The 22,039-nt window shown below is 43.6% G+C and overlaps 1 protein-coding gene across 1 annotated transcript in view; it reads right to left on the bottom strand.

Annotated features, from left to right (window-relative positions):
* Positions 1–16,752, bottom strand: part of nrxn3b (neurexin 3b) — a gene marked incomplete at both ends in the record, with an annotated part of 315,810 nt that extends 299,058 nt beyond the window's left edge. Inside the window, 4 exons of the mRNA XM_084000441.1 lie at positions 8,773–8,784; positions 10,339–10,365; positions 10,732–10,749; positions 16,056–16,752. Coding sequence (XP_083856567.1) covers positions 8,773–8,784; positions 10,339–10,365; positions 10,732–10,749; positions 16,056–16,752 — 754 coding nt within the window. The remainder of the gene's footprint in view (positions 1–8,772; positions 8,785–10,338; positions 10,366–10,731; positions 10,750–16,055) is intronic.
* Positions 16,753–22,039: the final 5,287 nt, after the last annotated feature.

The raw sequence follows: 22,039 nt of genomic DNA, 5'->3' as shown, positions 1-22,039 counted from the left end.
CTCACATATGTCCCTAAGCCTCCAGTCTCTGCCTGTCAGGAGAAACTTTCACTCATTCTTACATTGATATTTTGTTCTAGATGATTTGTTTTTCACTGTCTTACAACTAGAAATCTTTGATACGAAAATTACTCAAAATAATGTAAACAAACAAAACTGGAAGTGAAGTATGAGTGCAAACATCCTCTTTCCTAAGACACAGCATGAATGTGTGTAGAGTACACGGACAAAGCCTTTATATTGGCTGAAGTTTATTTTTTTGTGCTTTGGAAAATTTTGCGATTAAAATTCGATTGATTAAAAGATTTGCTGCACTACCCCACATGGCCTCTGGAAAAAAAACTGGCTATGAGGCAGGGCAGTGGTTCCATGTCCAGGTCCTATCACACATCAAAGCCAGAGGTCAAAGCTTCAGGCATTTCCTCTTAATAGTGACTAAAAAAGGTATATACACAACAATGACAATCCTAATTCAAAATCCATCTGTAACCTATCAACAATGAAGAAATGTGCTCAGTTAAAATGTTAGTGGGTGAATCACTGGAAGCGTGCGGCTGCCATCAAAACACCAGCACCTGTCGTTTCATGCGTAAGCTTGCAAACCAACAGCACTGTGATGCGTCATTACCAGCTGACAGGGGTCATTGCGTCATTACATGCCACTGACTGATTTCAATGTATCAACACTTTATTTCTCTAAAAAGAACTGCTGCAGAACAATTTATATAATAATACAAGGTAAAAGTAAAAATACAAAGCAAAGCACTGCACCAAAGCACACCTTCTCAGTTGATGTTTCTCTCTATGTGACGACTGATTTTGAGGAGAGAGTATATTGGTTGACTATAGCCTGTAACACTGTGGGGGGAAAAAAGGCTGTGAAGTGCTAAAAAGTCACTGCTTTAGCTCTGATTCAGTAAAGGCAAAGTCCAGGGAACTAACGGGGGAAAAAAATCTGAAGAGAATAGACAGAGCTGTACATAAATCCCACTGAAGCCTGGCAGCATCTGTGGACAGGCAGTGAGCACCAGCACAGTACTCCCATCTTGAGCCAGGCTGTGATGTGAGGCTCATGAATGTCCACAGTATTTTGAACTGGAGAAACACAGCAAAGGAGAAGAGAGAAAGTGAGAAAGCCTAACTAGAATACTGAGGCCGACAGAGATGAATAGGGTGGGACAAAGGCAGAGAGGGAGAGTGAGAGAGATGGAGTCAGAGTCAGAGGAGAGGTGACAGGCAGGGAGAGAATATACAGAGAGAGGGAGGGAGGGAGGGAGGGAGGGAGGGGAGGCGATGGGGAGGGGAGGGAGAGGGACAGAAACAGAGCGTGTGACAGAGGAAGAAAGCAAAAATCTTGTCTGTGTGAACTTTGCGGCAGGACTTTGAGGGGATAATTAGGGAGAGTGACTCCAGAAGCGCAGAATAAGTTCTCAGTCCTAAGCCTTCATGCAGGGGGATTAGGCTCGAGTTGAACTCCTCACTCCTCCCTCCCTCGCTCCCTCCCTCCCTCACTGCACTCTAAAGTGGACTGCCCCCCCAATTGCCAAGTCATGTCCAAAGCAACTACAGCAGTGCTCTTTCTCTGTCCACCCCTGGAGACCAAACAGTTTCATTACAGAGGAGATATTCACCATGTCCCTAACATCTACAGCACAGGGAGCCAATACGCTTCTAGAAAACAACATGCAGCCACTGCAGTGTAATTCATTACCCTGCGATATATTATCATGTTAAGCATAATTAATCATGATACTCATGTATGGATTAGACCATGTCAACAAGGTTTTAAATTACCTCCAGCTTTCATTATTGCAAGCTCTAACACATATGCATGTATATCCACTGAGATTTCTTCTGCTCAGAGGAAACCAAGTAGGTGATACTGGCAACACGACCTGCAGGTTGTAACAGAAGAGCTTCACCTCTGACCTCGGCCTACCCAGTGGACACCGTCCAGGTGTCCAATGAAAGTTCATCACCGATAAGAGATAAGGGAGACAGCAATCATCAAAAGTCAGTGAGTGCAACACGAGTTTTCATGTACAGGACACGATGATCTGATCTGTGTTTTGCTTCTTTTTTTTTGCCATGTTGGCACAATAAATGCAGAGGAAGTCTTTTTGACCAATGTTTTTCAAGCAGGTCCAAGCAGTAGAGCTGTACAAAAAGTAGAGGTAGGGAGTTCAGTGTACTGTAGTAAACTGCCTCATCAAAAACTGCTATAAACTAAATAACTACTATACAGATATGGCCAAAGTTATTGGTGCAAACTGACAAAAGTATTTGCCATTCACAATTCTCTGTCCTATATGCAAAAACACAGATATGTAACTCTCTTAATAATTTAATAAATGAAATAGCTTGAACAAAACAACATTGGGTCCCTTCAGCTAATATTTTGTAGCACACCCTTTGAGGCAATCACTGCAATCAAACACTTTTTGTAGCTCTTAATGAGACGTCTACACTTCCCAGCTGGTATTTTGGCTGAACTCTTCCTCAGCAAACTGCTCCACTTCTCTCGGCTTTGATGGGTGCCTTCTCCCAACTGCGGGTTTCAGCTCTTTCCACAGATGTTCAGCTGGATTAAGATCAGGGCTCACAGCAGGCGACTTCGCAACGGTCCAATGTCGATTCTTCTCATCCTTTCCCCGGCTCTTTTTAAATGTATGTTTTTGGGGTCATTATTGTATTGATGGAGCCACGACCTCAAACTGTTTTGCTCCAGAATGCCTCGATAGTTCTTTGATTTCATTCTGCCCCGCGCCGATTCGAGCTTGTCTTGTTCCAGATGCAGCAAAGCAATGCCATATTGTTACTGCTTCCTCCGTGCATCACACTGGGGATGGTGTTCTTTTCTCGGAAAGCTTTCCCTCTGTGGACAGGGGGGCTAATCTGACTTACCAAAAAAGCTCTAATTTTGTTTTATGTATCCACTGCTTTTCCCAGATGCACGATGACTTGTAATGCACCGCAAGCAAACTCTAATCAGACATGTTTGTTACATTTCTCTTCCACGCAGCCCTGTTTTTAGTCAGAAAGCAACACGCAGCCCAAACACTGCTCTTCATTAATCTTGGAGGTCAGTATGTTGTTTGAAGTTGTCCCTGGTTTTCTTTGCAACCATTCGGTTTCCCTCTTTCAACCTCATCCAGAGAGGTTACAGTCTATTGCTACGCTCCTGTGGATTTGAAACTTCTTCATAACATGAGTAACTGTGGTCACACGAACACAGAGCTGTTCGGAGATGGACTTATAGCTTTTACATTAACCACACTTGGCAGTAATTTTCTCCCTTATTGCCTCAGATAACTTTCTCTTTCTTGTCTTTCTCTCATCTCTGTGCACAGAATGAGGCCAGAAAGCAGGGTGAACTCTTTTCTCTGTTTAATGATTAGAAGATCCCAGGCACCTGTTATTCAAACTGAAGACAATAGTCTCCCTGAAATATCTCTGCAATCCACAAATGACACTTGCACTGTCATTTGCAATAAGTTTGTCCAGTCCACTTTAGAAAATCTTTGTGAAATAGGCAAGACTACATCTCTTTTAAAAGCGTATTTGGTTTATCCTTGGCAAATGAAAGGCACAGCACTTTTCAACATTATCCAGGAGAGACACAACATTGTCGCACTGAGGTGTGAGGCTACCAACACCTCTGGCCACATCTGTAATTATCACAGAGATTAAATGTAAGCCCTCATGATCAGATCTCATTATCCAGATGACATATTTAGATGTGATTACATTCAGAAATCTAGCTGTAAATAGTCGTTCATTGGTATTTCACTGCCCATTTAATGTCCCTGATAATGAAATAATTCAATTTGCAACGGGATGACATAAGTGATGTCAAGAAATCTACATATTAAAAAAAAAAACACTTAAATCTGAAAACAGAGATAATATACATATATATGCTGTTCAATAAACTGTGCATATCTGCAGCTTAAAGTGCAGCATGCTGCTAACTAGAGCAATGTCGTTAACTGGAGCACAGTCCCTGGTCCACTGCCATGGCTTCTAAAAAGTTTGTTACATCGTCACTGCTATGCATCAAAAAAAAAAAAAAAAAAAAAAAAGTTGCGTGTGCAAGCCAAGAACAATCGGGGCCTCTCCGACTGCGAGGGACTAAAACTTTCTGGATGGATGGCTCTGGGTGCATGCGGCATCAGCCCCAGATTTGAGTACGGGGATGACAAGGTGCTCCATATTTTTCATTAGTTTTATGTGGCCTCACAACACCGAAATGCTCCCCTGGCCCCTTCCTCTGCAGCACTCCATCCTTGTCCCCTTCCTGTCCCTCTCTCTTCTTCTTTCGCCTTCAGCCCCCTCCCCCACTCACTCTCTCTCTCTCTCGCCTTCCCCCCTCGAGTCTATTCTCTGGTCTGTTCTCCCCAGCCTCCCTCTTACTGTGCCCTCTGACCGCTGTGCCATTTACAGTACATATTCACGACTGCAGAGACATGAATCTAATAGCACAGAGACCCGCTGTAAGGCACGTCCTCATTTCACACATCCTGATCTCGGTATTTCACAATAAAAAGTCATATAATAAGTTGCATAAAATGAAACTGTCTTGTCTGTGCGCTTTAAAACCATCTCCTTTTATATCTCTAATGGTAATTTAGTGATTTTTGATTAAGTAGTCACAATTCTTATATTATTCATTCATTTTCTTAAGATAGCGACTCTTTTCCACACAGAACTCTGGAGCCTACCCAGGAATCATTGTGGGGTTAATGTAGATACAGAGATACTCATTCACATTTAGACATATGAGTAATTTAAAGTCCCCAGTTCATCTGATTTGCATGTTGGAGGAAACTAGAACACCCAGATGAAACCTCTACAGACTCCACATACCACGGGCCAGAGCCATGCATCAAACCTTGTTGTGTTATGCAACAGCACTAACTAGTAAACCTCTGTGGGACCTCTCTGTACACACTGACCAACCCACTGCTACCTGATATACTGATGAGATAAGTGTAAGGGATTTCTGTTTTTAGTCTACGAAGAAAACCAGCACAGGATCTGATACAGCAACCTGATCACACTTCAGGTAAAAGTCAGAAAATACACAAATGTACTTTATATCAATCAGGACACATGGTCATACAGTAACTGACTGTGCTCTTAGACCTTTCACAGAACAGCAACTGTCCAGTCATAACTTAGCGACTGTAATAAGGCATGACAAGCCTGTCAAGCTTTGGATTTAAGCACGTGAAGACAAGATGTGCATGGGACTGCAGTAAGACCTCTACTCTCCATCCAAACACTTTTAGCATTTACACCAAAAAGCCAAACCAGTTGTGAGAGAGAAATGTGTTTTTCTGCTCTAATATAAATCTGGCTAACTAGCATAGTAGTCTAGGAGGGGTCCAGTGCGGCATTCCGAAGGACCGCCATTCCAAACGATTACTTTCATGTTTCGTAATGCCGACTCTTAATTATTTTTGAAAAAGGGGCGCCATTCCGAACCTGAAAAAAGGTTTTCCATTTCGAAAGGTAGTAATACAGCGGGTAGAGCTGCTGCCCTGGGTGACCGGAGATCGAATCCCGAAAGGGTTGCAATCGCGTCAAGCCGGGCAGGAAGTCAAACAAAGAAACATGAAAGAATCCGGTCAATTCTCAAAATAAAACACAGTGATTGACACCTTCAAAATGGCGGCCCCTCGTGAAATTCGGAACGACGGACCCTCGGAAATTTTCGGAATGGCAACCCGTCATCCCACATCTAGGAGCACTTTACCTAACCTTAATTAGTGGGGAAAAAAGAAGAAAGGAAAAAAAAACTGCAGCAACATCAGCTACAACCACGTCTACATGTCGGTTAATTCATGACGTGAACATAGACTGTTTGATAGTATGACTGAATGTAAACTTTTGTTTTTTGTAGCATACTTATCATGAAACAGTAATGCTGCTTCTCTATTTCCTCGTCTTCTATCATCAATTGTAGAGGACACTGTCTTTTACCCCGGAGGTGTGCTTTAGTCTCAATCGACCACTTTTACAAGACTCTTTTTAAAAAGAGTCGAATGGAAAAACTTAACAGGGTCAGAAACAGTTTTTCAATCAATGCGAGCAGTTAACTGTGGTGTAATTAACTAGTTGGGGCTGGCACAGCTGCAGGTATAATCAGCAGCTATTCTTATTAGGTAAGTCTCTCCCTTCAGTCATATTATGTTTATGAAATCAAAGAATAGGATTGAGAAAGAGTTGTGAAAATATGAATTTCAATGTACACATGTATGGATGGTAGTGAAGTCTCAGGGGTGTATGGGGGGGTTATAAAAGTTTACATTATACTTTTCTCTTTTTTTGTTGATAATTTTGTTCATGCCGTTTTCTTATGTGCTCACTAAGTAGGTGTTTGTCCTTTGTTTACATGTTTGTCTGTTTGCTTAGTTTTGTTCGGGTTTTTTTCTGATTTTCTATTTTATTTTTATTTTTGGTAATGTGTGTTTACCTACAAAAACCTGCTTCTGTCTACCTGTCTGTAATTATGGACCCATCGTTTCAGAAATGACTTAAGAGTGATGAAGCTGACCACCTAGCATTGTAAACAATAAGCCTGACAGGCATAGCAACAGTAACCAAGAGGGAAGAACAAATTCAATTGTTCAGAATAGTGAACATGACTCACACATGCCATTGTAGTATAGGCCTCAATGTAACTTTTGACTTGGTTCAGGCACAAGTCACACAATACACAACTTTCCTTCACCTGATATCAATCAGGATCATAATTCACAGGCACACACAAATACACACACGCACACACACACACACACACACAACATGCATGACCACACACAACTACACAGTGTATCACATGGCTTTGATAAATGAATAATGAGGATATTCTCTGCACGGAGGCAACACACAGAGGCCACAGCGTTGACCTCATTCAGACGAAGCCAAATGTCAGATGAAATTTACCAATCAGCTTCTTTTCAGCAGACACAGAACTGTCACGTCCAATTAAGCACTAGTCGCACACATACGTACGCACACGCACACACACACACACACACACACACACACACCACGCCTACGCCTCATCTTCACACAGATGGCCCATCTTCAGTGGTCACACCTCACAAGAGCTATCTTAAAGTTCAGTTCACACACATTAAGCTCAACCAGTTCAACAGTCAAAGTTCATTCTGGACTAACATCATGTTGATTTCCATCAGTTTTTATTTTAAAGGTACATTGTGTAGGAATGACTCCCATCTAGTGTTGCGGTTGTATATCACAAGCAACTCAATTGTATTTTTCATGCTGCATTCACGTGAAATTGGGCAGACGGCAGACGGACGACAGCCGCTGCAGGTAACGGCATAAACAAGCCTCTATGTAAACAAGTGGTCCGTCAGCACGAGGCAAAACAATACACGTGACAATATGTTGTCATGGCGATGTCGTATTGTTTACCTGACCCACGTTTTACCGGCTTTCTCTGGACTTCTGTGACTAAAATGACATCTGGTTTGTTACCGACGGCCGTCTGCCTGACTGCACGTGAATGCAGCATCAGTGTAACGCTCCATTCCTCCTCACTGCGTTACCACGGTGACTTTTCACAGACGCCACCTCGACCTGAGCCGACAGCTCCGGTGTCTCCGCTGAGTTTCCGTGGTTTCCTACCGTCACGCTGCCGCTGAACGTAAAGACATGGCGACACCACATGGCAGCCAGCACCGAGCTTACCCGCTCCATGGAGATATGAATGATATGAACGGCTAATTCAGAGCTGAAAGGAACACTTCAGTTTGTTGATGGGGGGGATTACTGATTAATGAAAAACAGACTTTTGAACCAAATAATCGATTTTTGTGAATAGATAACAGGAGAAGTTACACAATGTCCCTTTAAAGTTCAGTTCACACACATTAAGCTCAACCAGTTCAACAGGCAAAGTTAATTCTGGACTTCACAATCCATAAATTAACTTCATGTTGATTTTCATCAGTTTTTATTATAAATCAGCAGCACTGGGCTTTTCCCTTTTCATTAGAATCTCCTCCTACTCTACCCTATCATTGCCACTTCCTAAATTAAACCACTTAAACTCTCTACTACAGAACCACAGACAGCTTTGTTTAAATGAAACAGTTGGATTGCCCTGGTCTGCACCAGTTCCAAGTTAGCTGCTAGGTGCCAGCCAGCTAAGGCAACCTGCCCGGAGCCTGCATGAACAAAATAAGTGGAGAGATCCTCGAGAAAGGCTACCACCGACCACTGACCGGCCGCGGTACCCGATCTCCTGTGCAATTCAGTGTTGTGTTTCATTCACTCCTGTTATTTGAAATTCCAGGCACTTGTCACCCTGGACGCACACCGAGTGCCACTGTAAAACACACACACACACGATGCTATCCATGTTTAATATTAACTGTGTGCAAAGACTCTGAATAATTCAAACTACAACTAACATCATTTTAAATTTAACAGTGACAATCAAGCGAAAGTCTCCAGTCTCCTGTACTGACACCACATTTCTCTCCATACTCATATCTCTGCTCACTCACTCATCCTTCATGCAACAGTAAATACGGGCGCTCATTAGCTGGAAAGCATCAAGCACCCTGATTTTCCTTCTTTTTTTTCCTCCTCTCAAACACACACATCATGAATGATTAACCAGTGGCAGCCCAAAGCACAAATTCAACACACACACACACACACACACACACACACGCACAGAGCTCCAGCAGTGCAGATAAAAGTACAGTAAGGAAAAAGGGATTTCTGTACCTTTGTTTCTACCTACAGTTTTTGGAGAGGAGAGAGGATCCGCAGAGATAAAAGAGGGAAGAGTGTCATCCCGCGCAGAGCACCAGAGAAAGACAGCAAAAAGTGGGGATAAGCTATTGTTAGTCTACCATAAGCCCGTACACTGCCAACTGACAATTGCATGCAAAATGTTGACAATCATGCAAATGGTGGGGAAATGAGAGAAGCGAGCGTGGGCAGCAAACAACTGACACTTTTAGCAATTCTTTTAGTATTTCGTTTTTTTTCTTTTGTTCTTTATCTTTTGCTGAATTGCATCTCTACACCGAGGTCACACCGAGAGCACGAATGATCAAAATTCATCCGTCTGAAATTCAGCAGCAGCCGAGGGCTCGCAGAACTTGCAGGGGCGACCATTTGTTGCAGTAAAATGGAAATGAAGAGGAGTGCTCTGTTGACCTCCCTTGTTATTCAGCAGACGAGAGAGAAAGCTACAGAGAGAAGCTCCACAGCACGGCTCATATGATCACTTTCTCAAGTTTTGGACTCTCCAGTAATCTCCGTCACCTTAAAGGTCAGAGCTGTCAAGGCGGTTTGCAACTGGTGAGTGTTGAACTATCTGTGAAAGAACATCCGGGTTTTACATGTGGATGCAAATCCAAAGATCTTGCAAAATGTCACTGCTCTAAATGCTGGTTTGACAGAATCCTAACACCATGGCTTCCAAACGTTATTACCACAATAAAGCATCAATATTGGATGGGTTTAGAGAATCATACCAATCTCATGTGGAATGTCTGAAATTTACAGAAAATAAAGATTAATAATAATAATAAGAAGAAGATAATAAGATTAATTTGTCAAGGTCAGGAATGACCTTGGACATTTAAATATCTGCTCATGACAGTTACAGTACGGTTTATACATGTATTTATTCATTATGGCACAGACACTATGGCAAATTCTCAAACAATTGTACTTTATCAAACCATGAGATTTTTTTCTTTCTCTTCTCCCCTTTTTTTTTATCTCCCTTAGCGATCCCTGTCTTCTTCCTCTGAACTGTCTCCCCAAATTCCAATGATTTCCTTATCCGCCCTCCTGCTCCCTTGTTTTTCATCCTCCCTCCCTCACGCCTCCGCTACCCCATCACGGCAGAGGTCGAGTAGGAACAGTGGAGTGTGTCACTGCATGTTAGCTGTGGAACTGAAAACAGTCCACACTTATGTAATACACAGAAACCTGGGTGAAACAAGGGTGAGGAGATGGAGAGAGAGAGAGAGAGAGAGAGAGAGAGAGAGAGAGAGAGAGAGAGAGAGAGAGAGAGAGAGGGAGGGATGAAGGTGAGATGAGGAACATGCCATGCCGCCATGCAACCTTCCCCACCAACGCACACACGCACCCACAAACTCTCCCACTTCTCTGCAGCAACAATGGGAGCACGGCAACATACAAATGCACATGGACAGGTAGCGAAGGCACACAGCGCAAAATTACGCCCCAAAACCAAGCCAGGCGGTGAGTGAGCACACACACACAAAGAGAAAAAAAAAGCAATAGAGATCTAAAAGAAAAGGAAGAGAGTACCTTGCTCTGCCTTCAGGTGTGCGAGGCCTTGAAGAGAAAAAATCAAACAGACAGGAACAGAGAGAAAATTTGAGGAACAGCACACCAATACTACACGTGTATTGTCATTATGCATGCTTTGCATGATGGCAAACCATGGCTATCACACTAAAAGCAAAGCTTTCCCAAGTGCATTTGAAAGCTTTTCTGTTGAAACAGACAAATGACTAATAAAGAGAGCAACACGGTATGTGAATATAAAGTAGCTCTGCAGGTTGTTTACTGAATAAATGTTAGCCATAACAAGATTACTGCTACATTTTCTGCTTGAGGTTTGAAAGTAAAATGCTTCATAGATTATATAAGTTGATATGGAATGAACTGAAGGTGTGACCTGTCCTTCTAGAGACTCACCTGGTTTTCTCTGGACTGCTGTGGAGGTGTCAGAGGGAAGGAGAGAGAGAGCAAAGAGAAGTCTGGAATTAGTGACACACTACAGCCACTTTTGCATGTGGGTCTACCATGCAAAACATAGCACACTTCTAATCACTTTGTTGCCATGTAAGGAGCAGAGGGGCTGCCCCTTGACATGTCTGATCGGAAAAAAAAACAACTACTTGAGTAGAAAACCCCTGTGGAGAGAAAAACACAAAGTTTCATCTGTCCCGTCCTCTCAGGGAAGCAGATTGACATGACACCGTTGGCAGATCAACTCTTTCACATTTCGAATATTGTCACAGTAACATAATATTCTGCCCCTTGTATCACACAGAGTGGCTCACACACATGACAGGAGACATAAATCCACACCCACACTGAGGATTTATGGTGTTGTGAGCTTTGTGGATCTCAAGACGCTTCTTCTCAGACCCATATCATCCTCCTCCACTCCCCCCATCCCCTTTTTTTTTTTTTGCCCCTTTAACCCACCCACCCACTGACGTTTTCTTTGCCGCTGACCCAAATTCAACACACTCCTTGCGGTTTGTCAGGGGAACGCTCACTGTGGGATTCCTGTAGTTCACAGCATGGCAGGACAAAGAAGATAAAAAAAAAAGAAAGAAAAAAAAGCCACACATTAAGCTTCATCCCTTGCAGCAAACATCCTCACCAGGATCTCACCAGTGGATGACACCTTGTGGGTATCAAACATGCCAGTCTGATTTAGGCCACATGAGAGATCACTGGGTGAACTCAGTAGCTGTGTGTGTTGTACGTGGTTGTGCGTCACGTTACGGTCCAGGATTCTACCTCTTCTTCTGTCTCTAACCTGGTGCTTAGAGCCTTAAATGAAAATTAAGATATTTTTTTCCCAATTAAAGCCTCTGAAGAGCATCAAGGACTGACACGAGGAAATTAAATTAATCCTAATTAAGTGTTGGCTCTAATGCACAAATATCAGATGTTAATTTGACTGCCTTGATCTCTGCCCAGGATGCACAGAGGCCTGGTCCACTTCCCTCCACTTGATATAACTGGGGATTTGCACGCTTTATTTTATTTTTTTCTCCCTGACACAATTAAGTCCTTGTTAAATGTAAAATTTAAGAAAAATCACTTGAAGCGAGGTGTGAGGAGGCGAATTCCAGAGAAGCAGCTGTTGAAGACGAGGTGAGATTTTCTCCTGTCTCCTTTAGGGAGCCCAAAATGGCTGCTCCTTCTCCTCCCACACGAGAAAGGATGACATTGGCAGAGGAAAGGGAAGGACGAAGCATGGAAGTGGGGGGAAGGGAGATAGTGGCCAGCTGATGGACAGCAATGCAGCTCCAGCTCTCAACAACTGGGGGGCTCAGTTAGGACCCCTGGATGTATGCACCTGATTGAACGGGCATGTTTTTTTTTTTTCTTGACGGTGCAAACGCTTGTATTCACTAAGTGCGCTTATAGTGTGTGCGTGTTTGTGTGTTAAATGCTCAGTTTCCCATGTAGATAAAACCCTTTCTCTTGATGCGACAGCATCCAGAACAAGCCAATGTGCTGTGGAGGACATGTGGTCCGAGTATAATCCCCTGCTCTATTTTACCAGCAGCTTCACCACTCAAATCCAAACATAATTTTCAGCTTGGGCACTAGACACAAATGCCCTCTGCACTGGAATCAGGCAAGTCCCTGCACCATTTTTTCCCCCTGACCTACTTTTTATAGTAAGATTATTGTAACTGTCATTTTTTCCATGTCTGTTTATTAATCCCCAAAGCTAAGCCTGAAGGCACCATTTCAGCACTTGCTTAACAGTTTGCTTGCCCTAGCATTCAATTACTAGCCTTCCATCAAGCCTGTGAATATTTTTGAGCAAAAGGAGCCTTAAAGTGTTCATTACAAATGCAGGATGTAGGATTCTGACGGAGGAAATGAACGATCATTTTACATATTCATTAAACAATCCAGTGTAGCTCTTAATAACCTTGACCTTATGCACATCTCATTGTAACCAAAAAAACCCTGAGGTATTCAAGGGACTTCATAATGTCACCCCCATTAATTTAATTGAACAGAAGGAGGGACAATATCCAGATCATTACCATAAAAGATACTGATATTTGCACAGCTAATAACAGGAGCTAAATCAAGTTAATATTAGTTTCTCTCTTTTTTTTTGCAATATTCATGCCTGTATTAGTGGACCGAGTGGTGGAGAGTGATGGGAAGTGAGACAGAGAGTTGGAGAAAGTGGTATGCACCACTCGGTTATGGGGGCCAATCCAATATCAAGTTGATATTAAAGATGGCTCTGCAGAAAGAGCTTTAAAGTTTAAGACTTATCAACACAGCAAAAGACAATAGTCCGAAGCTGCAGCAGCGGATTCGCCTGCCAAAGTCAACACATGTGCAGAGCGAGTGGTGAGTGGTGTCTAATTTCAGCTCATTGCCCTGACACAGTTAGTCACACTGATACATTCTGATCCACATGGGAGGAGAGACTGAACATGTGTTCAAACAGCCAACTGTTTGTGGCGCTAAGCTTCAAGCCGAGCCGGACGATTTTGGGAGAGCTGCACCGTCTCATGTAATGATAATGTCCCTCGATGGAAGAAATGCACACCCAAAATGGAGACAGTGTAGGAATGGGTGTTTTTTTTTTTTTTTTTAAGTGGCAGAGACTGGCTCTACCCAACTCCTCCCATGCCTTATTTTCTCATCATCATCTCACATGTTAATTCTGCCCACTTCTCATCTTTCCCTTTTAGGCCAGTGGGCTAGCAGGCTACCATTAGGAATACGGCTGGCAAAATGCTTCCAAGGCCCAGTCCACTCAGTCAGTCAGCCATCTGCCGGTTTAACGAGCAGCTCCAGGGCCTCATTTCTCACTGTTTGTGTGTGTGTGTGTGTGCACGCAAATGTAACTGAATGCATGGATGCATGCATGCATGCAAGTCTCCGGCCATGCAGCCTGATAATGTAACATATAAATATTCACAGGTTTGACAGATTGCTTTCATCGCTCATTAACGTGCAGCATAATCAACAGTATGCCAACACACAGGTGTGCAAACCAACTGATGAAAGTTTGATCACTCTTGAATATACAACGGCTCCGTGCTCTAAGAATTCTTGAAGTATTCTTGTGGACATGTGGGCTTCGTAATAAAGAAAAAAAATGTGCTAGTTTGCCAACACACAGTCTAAATTTGCGATGGTGTTTGTGCAAGCATTTTCCAGGCAAATTAGCCATCTCTGTTCTCATTATCCTCCTAATTATGGTTCCCAGTCTCTGTGGCATAATCAACAGTCGACCACATCAGTTAATGGGAAGGCAGACAAGAGCAGCAGTCAGATCAGCTGGGAAGCTAACATGACCACCCTCCCTGCCTCGCTGCGTTGGAGCAGAAGAAAAATGGAGAATAGGTGAATGGGAGAAGGAGAGACATTGAGGAAGTAAGCAGGGTTTGGTTCGTGTCCAACAGCTGACCTCCTGGGACAAATTGGGGTACAACAATCCTGTGGTGAATTCACTCGTCATACTTGCTCTGCCCTGCGGCTGAGATATGACCATCTTTCCCCGTCCAAGCTGTCTGGCTAAGTCGCGAGCGCGCTCTCAAAACCGTGGTTGTTTTGAGACAAGAATGTCATAGTTCCCCTGTCAGCTCTCAGACAAATGGACCACCATGACCTGCTCCCCCCTCCTCCTCCTACTCCTTCTCCTCCACACAACCGATGAGCAAATGGGAAGAAGCGGAAAGGGGGGCAAGTCCAGTCCGTCCGCTTGACTGCTCTGCAACCAGCACATCGCGTGCTGTCCTGAACAATGCCACAGGCTAGCGCTCGGGATTTAAGCTCCAAACAGCTTCGTTTGAGCGGCAAATGATCAGACACATTATGAAACCAAACGCAGCAGAACCGCTGCACGGAAATCTGGAAATGCATATTTGAGATGCCTGCTATAATGCTGGCAAATAATAACATCTTAACTGTATTAGACACAGTTTAAAATAACTCGTAATCAGTGCTGTCGCGTTCAGTGAGCGTTCCCCTGATTTTTTGGCAAAATGGAGGAAAAGAACTGACCCATGGAGTTGACATGGGTCAGTTCACACAAAGTTATCCTTTATAATCCATACCCATGAGAAAAGAGAAAAGCATGTAAGATCACTGATCTAAATATGAAAAGTAGAGTGTTTCTGTGATGTGGGAGTACCAAAAAGGAAGAAATGTAGCAAGTTATTATTGGCATCAGCTGGCTTGATCTCAAGGCTACAAGCAGTGGTGTGTTTTGAAAGATGTAGGTTTAACATTAAGCAGTCTTCAACCAGCAGCATATGAAAATTGAAAGGGTACAGTACAATTTTTTTAGCATTTCCTGGAGTGGGAGGAAAGGGCTACTCTTTAAAATGGGTCCAGCATTATATCACTGTCACTAGGCCATTTATATACATACACACTGTGTTAGCTGGAGAAAAAAAGCTTTGTATGCCTATATCTTTAAAAGGCGTGGGGATGGAAGAGAGTAGAATATTGTTAAAGTGCTGCATCTCATTACACTAGCCTAAAAAGAGATGGCCTTGGCACAAAAGCAGAGGAAAAATAGATGAAGTTGTTTCTCATCCAAACATTGAGTGTACCTTCAGGTCCCTGCACCACCTTGCAAGAGCTGAATACATTTAACGGAGAAGAGAGAATTGAGTGTTGTAATTTTAGTCATATCAGCTAATACCATATCCACCGCTTCCTCATCAAAAGTAATAACTGTGACGGGAGAGGAAATGCTGAGCACATCACCTCCAATTTAACTCCCACATGAAATACCAAGACTTTCTAAAAGAAGCTGCAAGAGCAACAACCTACAATGTGTGAATTGCACTAAATCATCCCAACACAGGGGAGTATACCTGCATACCTGCTTCATACAAATTACACCATTGTGCAAAATGCTACATTGCAATCGATGCACACATTTCTAGGTGTTTTATAAATTAAGTTTGGGATTGCACAAATCACATCAGGTGTAGCGAGAATAGCAACGCATTTATGGAAATTATATCTAATTTCGGGGCTGTGTGTTGAAATTAATGGTATAACAAAGTACATTCAGTTGTAAGCCACAGACCGAGGGATCATTTTATGATGCAAGAAGCAAAAATGAGGAGTTCATGTAGAACCTTTAGATTGTATACCTGGAAGAGAGTAAATTTGCTGTTAGGTCAGTCGTAAATTTATAAGCAATCACTCTGAATTTTGTACAAAGATTTCAATCAATGTTCAGTGCTTGACACAGAAAGGTCTGGAGCCAGCCCCCTTACCTTCAGTGCAGTATCGACCTACATATCCAGTTCTGGAGCAGTCACAGTAGGTTTCTCCATCTGCCAGCGAGCAGATCCCGCCATTCTCACAGGGGTTCTCTGTGCAAAGGCCCATCATCTCCAAGCGCACTTTCTGACTGTTGATGAGCGTGGGCAGCTTACTTCCATAACTGAGGTCTGTAATAATTCCCTTGAATGGTGGTATCTCACGGACAGAGGGCAGGGTGATGGCAGATTGGCGGATGTCCCCCGGGAGCCCTCCGAGGAAGAGGTCGCTGACGATCTTCATGAACTGGCGCTGGGGCCGCACCTCCTCCGTCTTGGTCTGACCGTCCACGGCCAAGCCAGTCCGCAAATTGTGCCTGTTGACGGCCGCAAAGTGCCAGCGGCTGTCGTTGATCATTTTATCAGAGGCGATGGTGGTCTCGGCGCAGTCGATGCTCACGCGAAGCCGCAGCTTACCCTCAGACACCATGAGGAGCAGGAAGTCGCAGTATCCGCCGTCGTCGAAGTAGAGCATCAGGCCTTCTGATTCTGAAGTCTTGAATTGAAATGTCAGGTCACTTCTGGAGCTGGCGTCCCAGCGCAGGTAGCGGGCCCACTGACCCTCGGAGCCAGTAAACTCCAAGCCTACGCTCAGGCCGAGCACAGTACTTAGCAGCAAGAGGACATGCCCAGGTAGGCTGTTGGGATTCATGGTAGAGAATAGCACGGTGTTTCACAAGAGGGTTAGAACTGGGGATAGATCCTCAGAGTGATAATAACATCTGATTATGGCTGTGTTCCAGGATTTATCTGCTGAATGTTATATTCCACATAGATAATTCTGCAGTCACACGGAGAATGCAATATCCGCTTTTTTTTCTCTCTCTCTCTTTTTTTTGATAATGGATGGAAATTTAATCTTTCCAATCTTTGCAGAGATGCATGGAAAAAATATCAAATTTCCACACAAAGTGGACTGATGAAAGTGCTAAGATGAAGGTGCTGGAAGGGGTCAATGATTCAGAGCTGCATCGTGCGATTTTTCTTTGAGGCGACTTCCTGGATTGAAGCACATGACCTTCATCGCCGGTCCAGTTCCGTGCCCCATGGTTTGAGCTCCAGCTTTGGACACACCTTTACGGAACAGCGGAAGAAAAAGAAGAAGAAAAAAACAGATACTTTTAATGTCAATTGGCTTAACAAAGTAGAAACATGCAAATCTAAAGTGCAATGTGGTTGTTAACTGGTCGTGAATAGGAAACACAACAGTACAATACAGTATTGTCTAATCGAATACTGTCCAGCACAGCAGGCTTCCAAGAAACAGATCATTAGTGAAGGTTAAAAGATGCATTTTGATTTATACTGATTGAGATGGGGTTAATTCAGCTGTGAGGTAATTTTAGGCTGCATTTTATCATGTTGTTACTTTATAATAGCAACATTATTGTAATTAAGTTCGGCCCAATTAAAAATGTTATTCAAAAGGGACAGAATAGAGGACGCAGTGCCAGCTTTTGCGACAACAACTTAAATGGTATATACAGAAGTGCCTTACAGATAAACAAAATCATGCCTGTGAATTTGTTTCGAAGGGACACAGTGTATTGACTGAGCACCGTTCGATGCTGATTTGACTCTCCATGTGGCCATTAAATACCACTAAATAACCACTAATAACACCCATTAAAGGTTTATGAGCATTTTATGCCGGGTTCCATTTCCACCAATTACCCATTTTATTTGAAGATCAACGCAAATAATCATTCAGAGCTTAAGAGCCTTAATTTGAGAGTTATATTCCCAAACAGCGGTGGCACATCATAGAAATTTTGCAAGGGGAAAAAATATAGGAACATAAAGTAGACTGCTGTTGCTGTTGATTTCTGGGATGAGTGAAAATCCATTGAGGTGAGCCAGAACATGTGTTTAGCCTCAAACGTTAGCCTGCTATCTGTAAGGGTCTGCTGGGATCCTGATAAATATGACTAATTATCCACCGCCACTCTTTCTCTCATTTGCATGTCTTTGGAGGATTATAATCATAAACAACTATTCAGAAAGATGTTATGGTGGTACCACTTTATGTTTGAATTCCACCGCGATTACCATTTTGCTTTTTTCCCCCCATTCTTTCAGTGAACATATTCAAATTATTGCCATCATTCAAACCCAGATGACACTTGTATGGAATATGAACCAGCCCACTAGCCCTCAATTGCTACACCTGTACTTACTCACCCCCGTTTGAATTTGCTCTGCAGAGCTCGAAATGATTCACATGGGTGAAACCTTATATGTGTGTGTACTCTTCCAGCCCTTTGCCCTTGCAATTGTTTTGGCAGTGGGCTGCCCACCAGACAAACGCATTGTCCAATCATGACAGTAGCACACAGCCATGCAACACAATAGGCCCTTTAACCACCTGCCCTGAATAGTTAATCTTGCTGCAGCAGGCAAGCTATTGAATTCTAGTAACTGATACCTATGCTAATGCACTGCTGTGTGTGTGCACGCATGTGTGTCCCTGTGCTCGAGTGAGCATGTGTGTGTAGGCTATCTCTCTGGCAACCCTGCGTTGCCTGGTCCAATCATTGTCTTTGACTTAAAAGTGACTGTGTAAGAAAGCATAGAGGTTTAAAGGTTCTGTGTGGTGACAGAAACCTTGAACAGAGCTGTGTCAGTCCAACCCACCAACACAGTGATGGGCTATGTCCTGCATGTGTCCCTTCAATGAGCAAAGCCTGATATGCCCATGAAACCTGAGAGGGCCTGTCTCCTATGAAAATTAGCTTTAGCCTCCATTCAGTTAACATGACTTGTGGTGTGTATTGCCTAACTGAGGTATCAGGTGTCCCTGTGAGCCGCAGATGTGACAGGTGAATGCTAACAACGCTAACACATGCACTGTCACTTAACCAAAGCAACTAATGGAGATTTCTTACTCCTGGTGTAGGCCTAAGACATGCATCTCTCACCTTTGACCCTAAATACATCATTTTAAAATAAGGCTACAGCATAAGTTCATATTCGGTTATGTGACACTTGACAAACTCCCAATATATAATTTAATGTCACACCAGTCCTCCTGCTAGCTAGCCTATGGGCTAAGCTAAATGAGGCTAATGTGGTGACAAGTCGAATTTCACACGATTTATTTTACTGACACTTTCCCTCACGGGCTTGTTATGGAAGATGCCCTTCAGCTAACCCCACCCCTAGTGATACCATAGGAGCAGTCCTCACTCAAGGGGGGCACAAACCGCAAATTATGAAACTATTTTGGGCTAAATCAAAGTAGGCTACCCTATGCCTATGTTTAATAAATAACACCAGGGCCATATTCATGTCAAAATATCCAAAGTCTTGGACCCTCAGCCCTGAGTAATAGCCTATAAGGTACTGTAGCTGCTTCTCTTGATAGAGTTATAAGTATGCTAGAATAAACATATTTTCCAGGATACATACATGTTGAATTATTAAAGAGAGCGGGATATGAGACGACCTGCACGGGATAGCTACCGTCACTGACTTGACATAAATGATGCATTGATGCGTCCAGCTCCAGAGCAGCAGATTTATTGACATGTTTTGTAATATGGCCCACCCCCCCATCATGCACTGGAGACCTGTGCTCCCTGTCTATCACGAGCTTCAGCCTGGAGGAACAATTTAATCCGACATCAGTCACAGCAGACAAGGGTATCCTACACTGGGAGTGTGTGTGTGTGTGTGTGTGTGTGTGTGTGTGTGTGTGTGTGTGTGTGTGTGTGTGTGTGTGTGTGTGTGTGTGTGTGTGTGTGTGTGTGTGTGTGACCAGCCACCCCACTGGTTAGACAAAATGGGGTCCAGGTACCAGCAGGGGGGCTTTAGGGGGCACCAAGCGGTCACAAATAACAACGCTCCATCACTTGAGCCTTTCATCCCACCACGGGAGATTAAAAAAAAATGTCTTAGATGTGTCGATTGATCACGTGTAACTTTATCTCTACAGAAATCCAACTCGATTGGTTCCTAAAATAAATACAACTTAAGATATCAACGCTCCGTCCTTTAATTGTAGATTTAACAGCACAGCATGGCCTTTAATGAATGGGCACGTTAAGATTGTTCCTTCTGTCACCCAGTGAACATCTGTGCACAACTCCAGATGTTGACAAAAGACAGCCTCGTAGTTAAGCACATGCTTTAGACGAGAGAAATAGCTCAGTGCAGCGGAAGAATGTGTCGTGCTATAGCCTATATGGTCTGCATTAATACTATCATGACCAAGTATCCCTGTGGAAAAAATACACTAAATCTGATGATGAGGTGACCGAAAGCATATACTTAAGTTTCTGCTGGAATATTAAATTATAGCGATGTTTCTGTCTGTACTGCAAAGCCCGTTGGGTTTTTTATTTCAATCCCACACAGACACGCTCCCGCAAAACGAGGGCAATGACGAGCGCGCTTGGTGGATCATCAGTTATTTTGATCTGTTGGTTGAATATCTGATAGCATGTTCTGCTGAAAGTAAAACGCTTCAAAGTGATTAGAAATCCGAGCCCGCACCACTGAATTAAACAGCGGACACCACCATTTTTTCCAGCAGCAGCAGCAGCAGCAGCGCTCCCATCCAGCTCCAGCTCCAGCTCTCCCTCTGCCTCTCGCACGGTGGCAGTCTGACTGTTGCTCAAGGGTTTGCTGCCCTTGATTAAAAAATATATAAATATATACAAATCACTAAGAGAATTCGTCAACAGCGGTCCGGATGGTATTTGCCAGCAATATTGGTAATTCGTGGCCAGTTCCGTCAGTTACTACCGAGCTGCTGCCCCCCACCTCCTCACCCCCCCTCGACACTGACAGAGTCAGTGGTGCTGAAACTTTCCGTCTCGGCGCGGATCGCTCCTTCACCACACACATAGCTATATATATATGTCACTAATTCAGTTTTAACAAGTCAACGCGGTCCCTCGAGGTGCGGTTTCCCCCCGCATATCACCCCCTCTCCTCTGTGGTGAAACTGCCGCCGAGTGCTTTTAAACTAATCACCCAGACCATCCTGCTGCGCTTCAGCCCCCCATCTGAGCCCAAACTCACCAATTCCACATCATCAGAAAAAGAACACGAACACGAAAAGAAAATTCATAGAGGAAAAAACTTCAGGATCCTACAACATCACTCTGCCTTCGCAGCACAGCTCATGATCGGAGGACGGGATGGGAAATAAATTAAAACCACGAATAGCCCAGTTTTAATCTGCTCTTACCTTTTCTTGTAGAGGCTTTCCGGACGGATCGAGCCTATTTATAAGTAGGCTACGGGAAATTTTAATAATCCAAAGCAAAATTCCATCCAGAGACCGTAGCAGTTTTTAATTATACTCTGCCCGGGGCGGTGAGATGCTGATGCTGGTGAAGAGGAGGTTATTATGAGAGTGGAGCGGTGGAGGGAAAGGCAGCGGTCCTCCTTCCCCCGGCTTAGTGAACGCGCATCTCTCAGCTCGGCTCACTCAGCGCAACTGATGATGGGCCCCTGGATTTCTCCCACACTGACGCTCTGACCCGCCTTCTACACGGTACTCTGAATGAGGGGGGTGGTGATGGGGGGGGGGGGGGGGGGGGGGGGATCATTCCATTTGGCGAGAAAATAGGGAAAAAGAAACCCCTCAGGACAAAATACCAATAATGAAAACTCTTTATTCTTTATTCCTAGATATATGCTTTTGTGTTTGCGGTCGAATGTCCTGGTCTATTTGTGTTTTGAAATTATTAACAGGACAGGGTGCGCGGGGTGTCCACACCGTGTGTGTAGGCTACTGAGCAGCCACAGTATGGCAGTGAGTTACACAAATTTGACTGTTTGGAAAGGTTTGTCTCCCTTACGTTTGGCTGTTGGCTAAATCTAATATCTGAGGGTTTTAAAGGTGACCTCTCTGAGGATCTGTTTGCTTACCCTCATGACACAGAGACAATTAGAGTGTAAATGTGAGTTGTTTCCCTGTGAAATTCCCC

The sequence above is a fragment of the Trachurus trachurus genome, assembly GCF_905171665.1.
Source record: "Trachurus trachurus genome assembly, chromosome: 24".
Lineage (NCBI taxonomy): Eukaryota > Metazoa > Chordata > Actinopteri > Carangiformes > Carangidae > Trachurus > Trachurus trachurus.
The sequence above is the reverse complement of the archived record's forward strand: the minus strand, read 5'-3'. Positions and strand labels throughout refer to the sequence as shown.